At 43.4% G+C, this 13,786-nt stretch overlaps 1 protein-coding gene across 1 annotated transcript in view; it reads right to left on the bottom strand.

Moving 5' to 3' along the window:
• Nucleotides 1-12,976, bottom strand: part of LOC130601782 (nuclear factor of activated T-cells, cytoplasmic 3-like) — a 41,126-nt gene extending 28,150 nt beyond the window's left edge. The window contains exons 1-2 of the mRNA XM_057414111.1: nt 12,791-12,976; nt 442-624 (exon numbers count right to left, since the gene is read on the bottom strand). Coding sequence (XP_057270094.1) covers nt 442-624; nt 12,791-12,976 — 369 coding nt within the window. The remainder of the gene's footprint in view (nt 1-441; nt 625-12,790) is intronic.
• Nucleotides 12,977-13,786: the final 810 nt, after the last annotated feature.

Here is a 13,786-nt window from a genome sequence, read left to right as displayed (position 1 = left end):
AACACAGACAAGAGGCATTTACAGTGTTCAGAAGCTGTCTCAACACCAAAAGACAGATGATTTCTGATTCAAATGATTCTGTATCATACTTCAGTATAGCTTCAACTAATCTATTATTGTGATTTTTCTAATCTGCCCTCATGTGTACCCCTTCTTCTTTAAAGTTCATGTTGAATACGTTAATACACTATCACACAGTGAATCCATTCACAAGCATAAAACTACATGCAGCATAAAATTGTGACTTTCACTGTAACTGTAGCAAACTAAGTTTTTGAACATGGAAAAATAACTTTTGTATTGAACAAGTTACATTTAAGGGAGAAAATCTTACCCAGGAAGGACTGTAAACTTCACACAAGGTAACAACTCACAGCATTATAAAAAACAATAATTGTAGTTAAAAAAATATCTTCTATTCAAGAAAACCAGACTTCCTACCTTCACTACAGGGTGTCCTCCAGTAGACGCTTTTACTGCTCCTCTGCTTCCTTCCGTTTCATAGTGAGCTCTGTGATGAGTTTTAGGCTGGACTTCTATTTTCAGTTCACACTGCCCATAATGACTTGGTAAAGGCCAATCAAGAGGTGGCAACGAAGATGTGCTGCAATCAAGATGAGCACACTATGATGAAATGAACTATGCTGTCTGGCCACAGTACAAAGTAACTTCACTGTAAAATACTGACAATGATATCACTTTCCTAACAAATGATGACCAAGTAAGAATAGCTATTAGCCTAAAACTTACTTGAAAATTCAAATATTTTGCTGATGCATTAAAATCTTCCAATTATTTCCATTGGGGTTGTTAGAGTGGAATTTCTTCCTTCAAATACTCGATTAAAAGGATGGTACTGTATGACCCCCCCTGCTCCACACTGCCAGTGCTATTCTATTTTTAATCCCCATATATATCAGCAAGCAAGTTCAAATGTTATTTAGAGAGAAGAGTCTAAAGTCAATTTACAAGCCATAGAGTTTTAACTCTATGCATTATGATCTTCCAGCTTGTTGGTTTTGGTTTGTCTAAGATTGGTAAGCACTGCACTTTGTTAACAATCATTAAAATGAACCCTATATGATGACTAAAAATTTTAAAGCTAGTAGTCCTATCTAACCATAAAGACTTACTGCAAAAAACAAAGACACCTACAGCACATGCTTAGCTTATCCACAGATTCTATATACCCTTACACACAATAGCAAAGTTGCTCCAGAAAAGAAGAAAAATACACAGTAATGGAAGAATCTCAAAGGGAAATAAGCCACATGGTATCACCAGTGTTTTCATACCTATCCTTTTACCTGCACACATTTATAGACTTACTATTCTAATAAGGTGAATGGTCAGATTCAAGTCAGTAACTACTTGGTAGAGCAAATTATTTTATGAACATTTAGAAGATAATGTTTAGAGCATTGTGTACTGAAAAAGAACATTTACAGTAACAATTAGCTTCCATTAAAATAGTTTTGTACTACCATACTCTGACCAACAAGGAAAGCAAATGAGGTTTTGAAGAGATGGACAAATATTGGTTTGTATCATCATTTGAGAAAGCTCAAATTCATTTCTTTCTGTTTTAAAGGAAGTCAGGAAAACAGCCACCACCAATACCTGCAAATTTCCACAAACACAAACAGCCACAGGTCCAAGAAAGATAAATTATACCTTCTTGAGAATTTAGCTAAGACCTATAAGAAATATCCACAGTTGAGAAAGAAGATAACATTTGGACTGAACAAAAAAAGAAAAGAAAGCTCTGCCTTCAGCAAGTATCTGGATGGACTCGGGCTCAGCCTTCAGCACCACACACAGAATCACAGAATAGTTAGGGTTGGAAAGGACCTTAAGATTATCTAGTTCCAAACCCCCTCCCATGGGCAGGGACGCCTCACACTGAACCATGTCATCCAAGGCTCTGTCCAACTCACCCTTGAACACTGCCAGAAATGAAGCATTCACAACTTCCTTGGGCAAATCATTCCAGTGCCTCACCACCCTCACAGTAAAGAACTTCTTCCTTGCTACAGACGAGAGTGTGTCTAAACATATTTGTGATAAGCATTTACTGTTTCAGAGTAATAGTAAATCATCACAATGCTGATTTATTGCCTCTCAAACTTGTTGCTCTTGATCTCAGAGTTTCAGCATGACGTACCTTACTTAAAGACAGTATTTGCTGTTTTAGTGTTTATCGGCTGGGGGCCTTGGGCTAAGGTACTCATTTCATTGTACTTTATGGCAATGACTTGGAATACAATAGACTCATTGATCATGAAACTGATCTAGCTTGTGTTCCCAGTGTGGTCATCACCTCTATACTTTGGGAGGTATATATTAGAAGTGTTTAACAATTACAAATCCTTTTTCCCCTCCTCAGGTGGTCAACCTGTGAAGGAGACATTACCTTACTTTCCCAGCCCCCCCACCAGATCGTTTACAGCATCATTTGAGAGTTCTGAAGGCACTGAATGGCCCTTGGGTACCCTTGAGTCCTGCCTGCTGATTGTGATGGGGATCACCATGTTTGCACACAAACAGAGTGTGTTTTACCCATGACTATTTCGTCTGATCTCAAAAGTTAAGTAAAGTTGGGTTTAGGTCTTGTCTAGGGATAGACGATGATATAGGAGGACCAAGAGATCTTCCCTGAGGCTGGACAGTCATGAGTGGCACGGTGTGTAGGATAGTCTGGGCAAGTATCTAGGCCAGTGGGCCCCTCCAGTGCTTTGGAACTTCACCACCGAACAAGTATAAAATCCAAGTCAGATATGGCAATGCACTCTCTAAGCCCTTCCCAATAACCAATGGTGTGAAACAAGGTTGCGTTCTCGCACCAACTTTATTCACAGTCTTCTTCAGCGTGATGCTCCAAAGGGCTCTGGTAGACCTTGACTAACAAAACGGAATTTATATTCAATATCGTACTGATGGGAACCTATTCAACCTAAGGAGACTGAAGGCCCACACTAAACTTAAATCATCTTGTCCATGAACTGCTTTTTGCTGATGATCCTGCCCTTGTTGCCCACACAAAAGCAGCTATACAGCGTTTAACATCTTGCTTTGCAGAGGCGACTGCAGTTTTTGGGCTGGAAGTCAGCTTGAAGAAGACAGGGCATGTCTCTAGGATGAAGGATCATCGCCTCCCTAAGATCGTGCTTTATGGTGAACTTGCCACTGGTTGCTGCAAGAGAAGTGCCCCAAAGAAGAGATATAAGGACTCCCTGAAACAATACCTTAGCCTTGGCCATATTAACTACCATGTCCACCTTGGCCTCCAATCGGGAAACTTGGAGACACACCATACATAATGCCGATCGCTTTTTCTTAGGAGCCAGTGCAGTGCTGTGGTTTTGACTTTAAGCCTGGGATCAATGCTGATAACACCAATGTTTTTTGTTGTTGCCAAGTAATTTTTACACCAACCAAGGATTTTCTGAGGCTCATGCTCTGCCAGGGAGGAGGGGAAACAGGGAGGAAGCAGAGACAGGATACCTAACACCAACTAGCCAAAGAGGTATTCCATACCACAACACATCATGCCCAGTATATAACCTGTGGGCAGTTACCCAGAAGGGCTAGATTGCTGCTCGGGTGGGGCTGGGTATCAGTCAGTGGGTGGTGAGCAGTTGTGTTCTCTTCTCTTGTTATTTCCCTTATCATTATTATTACTGGTAGTAGCAGTAGTGGTTTTGTGTTATACCTTAGTTACTGGACTATTGTTATGTCAACGCATGGGAGTTACATTCTTTCAATTCTCCTCCCCCTCCCTCCAGGAGTGAGGGGAGGAAGAAGGCAGGGGGGAGGAATCAGTGAGTGGCTGTGTGGTTCTGAGTTACTGGCTGGGCTTAAACTACGAAAAGCACCTTTCCAAAAGCCATGGGAGGAACAGGAGTATTTCCCTTCCTTATTACTGAAAGGAAGAAAGGTGAACAGTAAATCATCTCCAAAAGCACTCAGTGTACAGCAAAGAATCTTCTTCCCCCAGTTAGAATGTCTGATGACTGGTCCTTACACAGCAAGAGTATTTACTGGGTAGGAGAGAACAGGTGATATCAGCAATAACAGAGGGAACTGACAGCAATGCAGTGTAAGCCCAATCCTTCCAGAAACTTACCACAGGGCAAGACATACTGCCTAAATGCTACTATTGACTATCAACTAGACCTTGCCCTTCTCTTTTAATAGCTACTGAAGGACAATGACTCAAGTCTTCAGTCTGAAAAAGAAAGAAAATGTCAGGATTAGAAAATATTTAAAAGAATTTAAAAAGAAACGTAGCATGTGAGAAATTTTTCTTTAGTATTCCTGGAAACCTCCCCCGTGTATGTAACCAAATATTCTATGTCAAAAGGGTTGGTATAAAGAGTGAAGTTCTCACTAAGAGAATTTGGTATAACATGCACACCACAGACTATGTACAAATTACTGGGAATTTATTACTAAACTCAGTCAAGCAAAAAGGTATGCGTTGCTCACAACTACTCTGCATACAGCCTCTCATAGAGATTTACATTTTTTGCAATTAGCTAATAAAAACATGGCACAAGCTATATCAGACTTGTCATTATCCTGAAAAAATATTTGGAATACTAGAATAAAAACAGAGACAAGAAAATAACCAAGTCTCAATATTATTTCATTCTTTAAAAACAAATAGAAAACATCAGCATGAGAGAGCAAGCAAGCACACAGTACTTGCACAGATGCCTAAAACATCACCAAATTTAAAATATTTCAAAATACAGTTCTCCAAATAAACTACAGTCTTTGAGGCTGTGCTTCATCAAACTGATGTTTTCCAGATGTAGCAGGGTAGAGAGTTACAGCTGCTTTCCATTTAGAGTTCGAGGTTGGATACCCAAGCTGTTGTTTCTCTGATTATTTTTGTTGCTCTCTCCATCACCCTCAAATTCTCAGCAGCAGTGGAATCTTAAAAAGTTCTAGGGTACACTAACATCCACCTTTCTGCAATGTATGGATAACAGTTTAATATATTTCTGCTTCCACATCACCCTTTCACTTTTTCCGAGAAAAATGCTGTAGAGATATAAATTGAACTGGATCAGCGATTATCCTAGGTTCAGCAGTAGCAGTCATTTTTCTCCTTAGTAGCTGATGCAGTGCTGTGTTTTCGACTTTAGCCTGCGAAAAACGCTGAGAGGAGAAAGTGATAAGTGCTGAAGAGGCCCCACCAGATAATAAACTGTCAGAAAGTGAAAAGCAGTATGCCTTGTTTACTGATGGGTCCTGCCGTACTGTGGGAAATCGGAGATGGAAAGCAGCTGTATGGAATACCCTATGACAAGCGGCAGAAACTGCTGAAGCAGAGGGTGAATCAAGTCAGTTTGCCAAGGTGAAAGCCATCTAGCTGGCCTTGCACATTGCTGAACGAAAAAAGCGGCCAGTACTTTATCTCTATACTGACTCATGGATGGTGGCAAATACCCTGTGGGGGTGGTTGCAGCAATGGAAGCAGAGCAACTGGCAACGCAGAGGTGAACCCATCTGGGCTGCTACACTGTGGCAAGATATCGCTACCTGGGTGCAGAATGTGATGGTGAAGGTACACCATGGCAATGCTCATGTACCCAAGAGCTGGGCCACTGAGAAACACCAGAACAACCAACAGGTGGACCAAGCTGCTAAGACTCAAGTGGCTCAATTTAGATTGACAACATAAGCGTGAATTTTTTGGCCCAGTGGGCCCATGACACATCACGCCATCAAGGCAGAAATGCAACATACAGATGGGATCGTGACTGAGGGGTGGACTTAACAATGGACACTATTTCCCAGGTTATTCATGAATGAGAAATGTGCTGCAAATGAGCAAGCCAAGCAGTTAAAGCATTTTTGGTATAGAGGACAATGGCTAAAGTACAAATATGGGGAGGCCTAGCAGACTGACTACATCATATTTCCACCGACCCGCCAAGGCAAGTGCCATGTGCGTACCATGGTGGAAGAATCACCAGATGGCTGGAGACATATGCTGCGCCCCACACTACTTCCCGGAACACAATCCTGGGCCTTGGGAAATAAGTCTTGTAGCAACACAGCACCCCAAAAAGAATTGAGACAGACAATGGAACTAATTTCCGGAACAACCTTATAGACACTTACGCCAAAGAGCATGGCACTGAGTGGGTTTATCACATCCCCTACCATGCATCAGCCTCTAGGAAAATCAAACAGTGAAACCGGTTGTTAAAAACTACACTGAGAGCAACAGGTGGTGGGGCTTTCAAACACTGGGATACTCATTTATCAAAAGCCACCAGGGGATCTACCAACAGGGCTGGCCTAACCCAAACATACTGTAGAGGGGAATAAAGTTCCTGTAGTGCACATAAAGTGCACATAAAGAATGTCCTGGGGAAGATAGTTTGGGTTATTCCTGCCTCAGGTAAATGAAAACCCACTCGTACGATTGTTTTCGCTCAGGGATCTAGATATACTTGTTGGGTAATGTGGGAAGACGGGAAAGTCCAATGTGTACCTCAAAGGGATTCGATTTTGGGGGAAAACAGACAATGAACTCAATTATATGCTGTTGTCTGCTATATAATACTTCCATAGCTCATCAGCTAGACGCCCATCTCCACCACTCCATGCTTTGAAAAGAAGATATGCGCTGTCAGGATCATCAGCAGAGAATCAAGTCATGAGAGAAGGTAGAAGCAGGAGAACTGTCCTCAGGTCACCATCGACTGACCCTGAGTTCCCTCAGATCATCACCCCAACAAAGAATGAACTTGGATGAAACCAGATGAGCTCAGCAGGGACCAGACAAGTTAGTTGGTGTCATTAGCAGGCAAGAATCCAACACTACACACCATCTTTCCTTCTGCCCTGAAAAACTATTACAAAAGATGAAGCCTTACATCATGGACAGAATTAATTCAGCAACTTTATGGGGATTGGTCCATGGACTAAGGAATGATATCTTTCCCTCTGTGTGTGCATGTATATATATAAATATTTATGTGAGACAAGAAGGAATGATATACTGAAAAAAAAAAAAAAAAAAACAAACAAAAAACAGGATCCAAGCATGATGTCAATGGTATGGAATAAGGGGTGGATACTTTCCTGGGTTCACCTGTAGCAGTCATTTTTCTCCTTCGTAGCTGGTGCATTCCTGTGTTTTTGACTTTCAGCTGGGAATAATGCTGATAACACACTGATGTTTTTACCTGTTGCTAAGTAATGTTTACTCTGACCAAGGACTTAACAGTCTCATGCTCTGCCATTGAGGAGGGGCACAGGAAGCTAGGAGGAAGCAGAGACAGGACACCTGACCCAAACAATGTCGAAGCAGTGTTCTCACAGGAGAATGGATAATTGGTACAAAACTCTGAATAATCCCAAAAGATACAGCAAGGCCATGAGAGGCCTGAGGAAGCTTAAGCAAGCAAGAGAAGAAGAAGCTGGAATTCAATGAGTTAATGAGAACTGTGCACTGCTGGCAAGCTTTCGAGGTCAAGTTCTCACACCTGTGCTTAACCAATTATCTGTTAGTCACTAAGGGTCTTCAAGACATGTATCCAATCATAAGATGCTAAATCACTGTAAGTGCATGTAAGAAATAGTATATCAGGAGTTAAGGCTTTGTAATAAATTTGGCAATTGCTTGATCACATTGATCGTCTTTGCGTTGTCCGTGACTCCCGCGTCAACAACTGGCGCCCGAACAGGGACCCTCAGATTGGTAATTTGCAGAATGCAAGTTTGAAATTCCAACAGGAAAAGAGGGGACGGAGAGCCAGCCGAAAGCAGCGCTGCCCCGGAGCTGGAATTCAGACGTGCAAAACTTCGGGAATCTCGCCCTGATCAGATGAGCGGCTGGGGAGGAGATGAGATCCACGCTATCCAAAGAGGAACAGGCGGTGGTGAAGCTCCTCCAACATATTCTCTCTAAGAGAGGACTGCAATATGATAGTGCTGCCTTACAGAGGCTGTTAAAGTGGTCCCCTGATTGCGGTTTTATCCCCACCGTGCAAGCGGCTTTTGAGGTTCTGGAGTGGGACCGAATTGGCCAAGCCTTATGGGATAAGGTTAGTAAAGGAACCAAAGGGGCACAGAAACACTCAACACTTTGGAGATTGGTGTTCGAGACTTTGAAAGAGATGAAATCAGAAAGGGTGGCAGTAGCTTCTGTATTTGCCACCACAGCTCCAGAAGGGGCTGTCTCCCCTAACCCCCATCACAGTGCTGCAGCTATGACTTTTGCACCTCCTGTGGTACCTGGAACGGCGCCAACAAAATCAGCGCCCCGAGCCAATGAAAGCAAGAGCCAGGTCCGCAGACGGCCACATACTGAACGAGAGACACCTGAAAAGAAAGACATAGCTGTGAACAACGGAGACCCAGAGTTAGACCCAGGATCGGACTCTGAGTCCCCTGAATCCGAGCCAGATTTATATCCTCCACTTCCAGACTCCAACTCTTCGTGTCCCAGGTCAGTCTGCTCGGCTCATCAGCAACTGCTCACTGGCCTTGGAAATGCTCAGCTGCAACAACTGATGAAAAAGCTTGAAGCCCTCAAGACTCAGATTGAGATGTCTGCATTGGCGGCGCCACCATCTTATCCTCCGCAAAACCCCTTCCTTAAAGAAAGCAAACGGGGAGGGGGTGGGAGAGGTATCGGGGGGCACAAATCCTGCGTACCGTTGGCACAGGTTAATCAAAGATGTGATTATTACGGGTGAACTTTCTGCAATGGGCCTCTCTGCATATCCTGTGCTTACTACACAGCAGGGGGATAAAGAGGGGGAAACTTTTGATCTCAAAATAGTTAAGGAAGCCTGACAAGCAGTGACCACATATGGGTTAAAATCCTCTTATACTCAAGCTGTATATGTTATGAATTTCGTGCAATTGCCAGGACACTTTAATGACTCCCCTGCTATAATACATGGTCAAGCATTAGGTTCAGGTTATATGACTAAAACTCCAGGTATTCTGGCCCAGTACAAGGATTTGGAAACCGGCATTTAGAAAGGTCCTGCAGAAGTAAAACTAACTGGTCGAGGTTATATGTGTGTAATTACAGATTGCGGTCTGCGGTGGGTGAAACCCTAAAAAGAGTCAGCACTGCCCAAGGAGAGCCAGGACACCCCCCTTGTCAGTGACTGAATGAACTGAAATTTGAGCTTGGGACATCCGTTTTATGGATGGTTTCAGTCCTTCTTAAAGTGAAGGGAGCAACTTTTTTTACGGTAAAGTTTAAAAAAAAAAAAAAAAAAAAACAAAAAAAAAAACACAACAAAACCCCCCACCCCCGAACCTCCAGGGAAGCGAGACCAGCGTGGGATATAGACATATTGTGTGATTTTCCGGTGATGGGAAGGTCTCTTGTATGCTCTTATCAGGGGTATTGGACATACTATGACAAACCATGGACTTGGGAGCCCATATACAACTCATTTAATACAGTTTCTCTGTGATACTCATGTACTAGAAGTTGGTAAAAATAAGTATGCCCATGTTTCTATCGACCTTTGGAGGCCTTAACAGATATTGCTGGCCACTTCTTCCAACACAGACAGGCCACCTGTGTTGGAATGACTGTGCATTTTGGTCAGTATAAAAGCCCAAGCCTCATGTGATGTGGGGGAGACAGAGACTCTGCGGGGACGCCCACTAAGGTTGAGCCTGCCACCTCGCACTGCAATGATGCTTCTCGGAGCTGGTTTCCTGTTAGTCTCCACAGGGTCCTTGTGCCACGGTCTGTACATGGGACTGTGTAGCAGGAGTAATGACTGTCTGGATTTTGTGCTTCAAATAGTGTAGTTGTGTGGAGTGTGCTTGTGGGATCCCATATATGTGCGTGTGTGTGTGTGTGTGTGTGTTGAGGGCAGACAGTGTTCTGTGTATTTTTTTTGTTGTTGGGTTCATGCAAAAGTTTTTAACAGGTAGTAGATTAACATTTTGGGCAAGAAAAGGTTAATGCAAAAGTGCGGGTGCCAGCAGATATTTATGGTTATGGTTGCTGCTGAAGCAGGCAGGCAGCTGTAGCCATGCAAAGCAGGGTAAGTTATTTGATAGGAGTGCGGCACCAATGTTAAAAAAAAACCCAACCAAACAAAAAAAACAAAGCTGCCCTCCGATTCAGCTCCCGGTGCTCCACTGGCAGAAGGGCTAGGATGGACACCAGAGCCAAGGAGTGAAGGAGTGGAGTGGTGGGGACACATGCCATGCCAGACCTTGATGTGAGAGATGGCCTCCCCTGTTACCAGAGAGCCATACAGGAGAAAAAAGGGGCAGGCCAAGCATGTAGTTGGCATATGTTGGAGATATGATCTAGCCCAAATCCCCTGCTCAAGTAGGGCCATCCAAAAGATACATAAAACTAAAAGGGGGAGATGTGGAGACAGTGTTCTCACAGGAGAATGGATAATTGGTACAAAACTCTGAATAATCCCAAAAGATACAGCAAGGCCATGAGAGGACCGAGGAAGCTTAAGCAAGCAAGAGAAGAAGAAGCTGGATTTCACTGAGTTAATGAGAACTGTGCACTGCTGGCAAGCTTTCGAGGTCAAGTTCCCACACCTGTGCTTAACCAATTATATGTTAGTCTCTAAGGGTCTTCAAGGCATGTATCCAATCATAATATGCCAAATCACTGTAAGTGCATGTAAGAAATAGTATTTAAGGAGTTAAGGCTTTGTAATAAATGGCAATCGCTTGACCACATTGATCGTCTCTGCGCTGTCCGTGACTCCTGCGTCAACAAAACAAGCCAAAGGGGTATTCCGTACCACAGCAGATCATGCCCAGTATAGAAACTGAGGGCAGTTACCAGGAAGGCCCAGATCACTGCTCAGGTCGAGCTGGGTATCCGGAGGCAGGTGGTGAGCAATTGTAACATTCATCATCACTTCTGTTTATTGTTTTACTTCCCTTTCCCCTTTTAATTTTATATTCCTTCCTCCTGTTATTTCCCTTATCATTATTATTATTTGTAGTAGTAGTAGTTTTGTATTATACCTTAGTTACTGGACTGTTCTTTTCTCAACCCATGGGATTTACATTTTTTGGATTCTCCTCCCCATCCCTCCAGGAGCAGAAGGAGGAAGAAGAGGGTAGGGTAGTGAGCGAGCAGCTGCGTGGTTCCAAGTTACTGGCTGGGCTTAAACCATGACAGTAATCTAACTTTTTTCATTTTGAAAGGTAAATTTTTGAATCCTATTAATTTATCAGAGCCCCAGCTGTATCTACAGCTGCTTCAAGTCAGCATTTGGGGGGCAAATAGTAACAAATTTACACACATTTTGAGCACCTGTCAATATGAAGCAATGTTAGTTTTGTACCAGATGCTGATTATGGTGAAGTAAATCTGAAGCTGCTAGCTTTACTGCATTTACAGATCTGTTCTCAAGAAAATACGTGTCATGGTTTAAGCCCTGCCTGTAACTCTGAGCCACACAGCTGCTTGCCCACTCCCCCCCCTTCCTCTTCCCACCACTCCCAGAGGGATGGGGAGAATCAAAAGAATCTAACTCCCATGGGTTGAGATAAGAATAGTCCAGTAACTAAGGTATAACACAAAACTACTACTGCTACCAATAATAATGATAAGGGAACGATCAAGGGGAAAAAAATACAACTGTTCACCACCTCCCAAACGATACCCAGCCTGACCTGAGCAGCAATCTGGCCTTCTGGGTAACTCCCCTCAGTTTCTATACTGGGCATGATGTGCTGTAGTATGGAATATCCCACTGGCTTGTTTGGGTCAGGCGTCCTGTCTCTGCTTCCTCCCGGCTTCACCTCCTCCCTGGCAAAGCATGAGACTGAGAAAGTCCTTGGTCAGAATAAACATTACTTAGCAGCAACTAAAAACATCGGTATTATCATCGGTATTATCATCAGTATTACTAAGGTCCTTTGCAACCCTAACTATTCTATGATTCTATGATCTCTAGAATGGCTGATTCCCTTAGAGACCAGATGCCTTTCTCTATCGTGGTCCACATCACCGAACGACTCATAACAACGTCCTTGTACGGAAACCTTTCTTTCAGAGCTACCAAGAGCCGCCTCCAAAGGCTGAGGGACTGTTTCTCTTTTGTAATTGCTCTGTCAATTCCCCCTTCCCTAGCAAGGGATCTTTTGGCATATTCTGTAGCTCGGTCAAGAAGTCAGTTTTCCTCCTTCCTCTTCCTGTGATTCACGTAATAATAACTCTTGTTCAGATGCTGTTCAATGTATTAAATGCATTGGTTCAACTGTCTTCACTGTACAGTGTTGAAGAATGGCTTAGAAAGAAAGGGCACAGTGGGTCTAGTGACCCTCTGTATCGAGAAAGTCAGTTTTGATGATTGCGGCCTAGTCTGGTTCAGCGGCCTTGACATCTCTACTGCTATGAGATTGACGTGGCAGTGGAAAATTACCGACCGCTAATAACCCTAGGTCAAGTTCGGTTGAGGACAAGTATGATAAACAACTTTGAGGAAGTGCCCTCTCAGGAATAAGGATGTTAGCCTGCCGTTAAACCGCAAGTAAACCGCAAGTAGGAGAAGTATATTAATGTAACCTTTAGGCTTGCAGCCTATCAGCAACTGACTAGTAGGCGTAAATCATTGTAAGAGTATAAAAGATGACAAGTTGAATCAATAAACGAAGTCTGCTTATCACTCATATTGAGTCTGATTGCATTCTTCCTCCGCCGATGAAAGATGACACTGCTTGCGGGTCTGGGACTCTGACTCAATAACCACCCGACAGTACAGGTTGTTCTTTGTGCCTCATGTTTGCTTTTCCTCTTGCTTACAGGGGCAACTGATTTTGGCACAAATTGGTCCTTTGGTTTAGCTGCAGTGACTATCACTGTGGATGGAGTGGCTACAGTGTCTGCCACTAGGGTTCTAGTGGCTGAAGTATCTGTTGTTGGGGTTGGTGCAGCTGCTGTGCTTGGGGGTCGAGTAGCATCAACAGCTGCATTGTCTGTTGATTTCATGGTTTGAGTAGCTGCTGTACTTGTCACTGGGATTGGTTTAATTGCTGTACTAGAGTTCAAGTAGCTGTGTTGTCAGCTCCTTTGCCATCAGATCCAGAGACATTTTTTTCCCTTTGAAGGTGCTGGATAGTGTTGAACAGGGCTCTGTTAGCGTAGGCCAAGCCCCAGCACATCGCCATGATTTGTCCCTCTCTGGTATGACCAGGATGACAACACGCCTTGTTACTAGTTCTTCTGAACTTTGCACTTGTTCAGTGGTGAAGTTCCAAAGCACTGGAGGGGCCCACTGACCTAGATACTTGCCCGTACCATCCCACACGCCCTGTCACTCATGACTGTCCAGCCTCAGGGAAGATCCTTTGGTCCTATATTGTCAAATAACCCTAGACAAGACCCAAACCCAACCCTGCTTAACTTCCGAGATCAGACAAAATGGTCATGGGTAAAACACACTCTGTATGTGTAGCAACATGCTGATTCCCATTCACAATCAGCAGGCAGGTCTCAAGGGTACCCAAAGGCCATCCAAAACCTTCAGAACTCTCAAATGTTTCTGTACATAGTCTGGTGGGGTTGCTGGGAAGCAAAGGGACTGTCTCCTTCACAGGTTGACCACCCGAGGAGGATAAAGAAAGATATGTGTAATTGCTAAACACTTCCATTATATACCTTCCAAAGTATAGAGGTGATGACCACACTGGAAACACAAGCCACATCAGTTTCATGATCAAGGAGTCTATTATATTACAAGTCATCACCATGAAGTACAGCGAAGCAAGAACCTTATCCCAGGCCCCCAGCTGATAAACA

This window comes from Pezoporus wallicus, unplaced genomic scaffold, assembly GCF_028554395.1.
Source record: "Pezoporus wallicus isolate ANWC-B61680 ecotype Strahan unplaced genomic scaffold, APGP_CSIRO_Pwel_v1 contig_13933, whole genome shotgun sequence".
In the NCBI taxonomy this organism is placed as follows: Eukaryota; Metazoa; Chordata; class Aves; order Psittaciformes; family Psittacidae; genus Pezoporus; species Pezoporus wallicus.
Note: the sequence above shows the minus strand (reverse complement) of the source record. Positions and strands in the feature narration are given on the sequence as shown.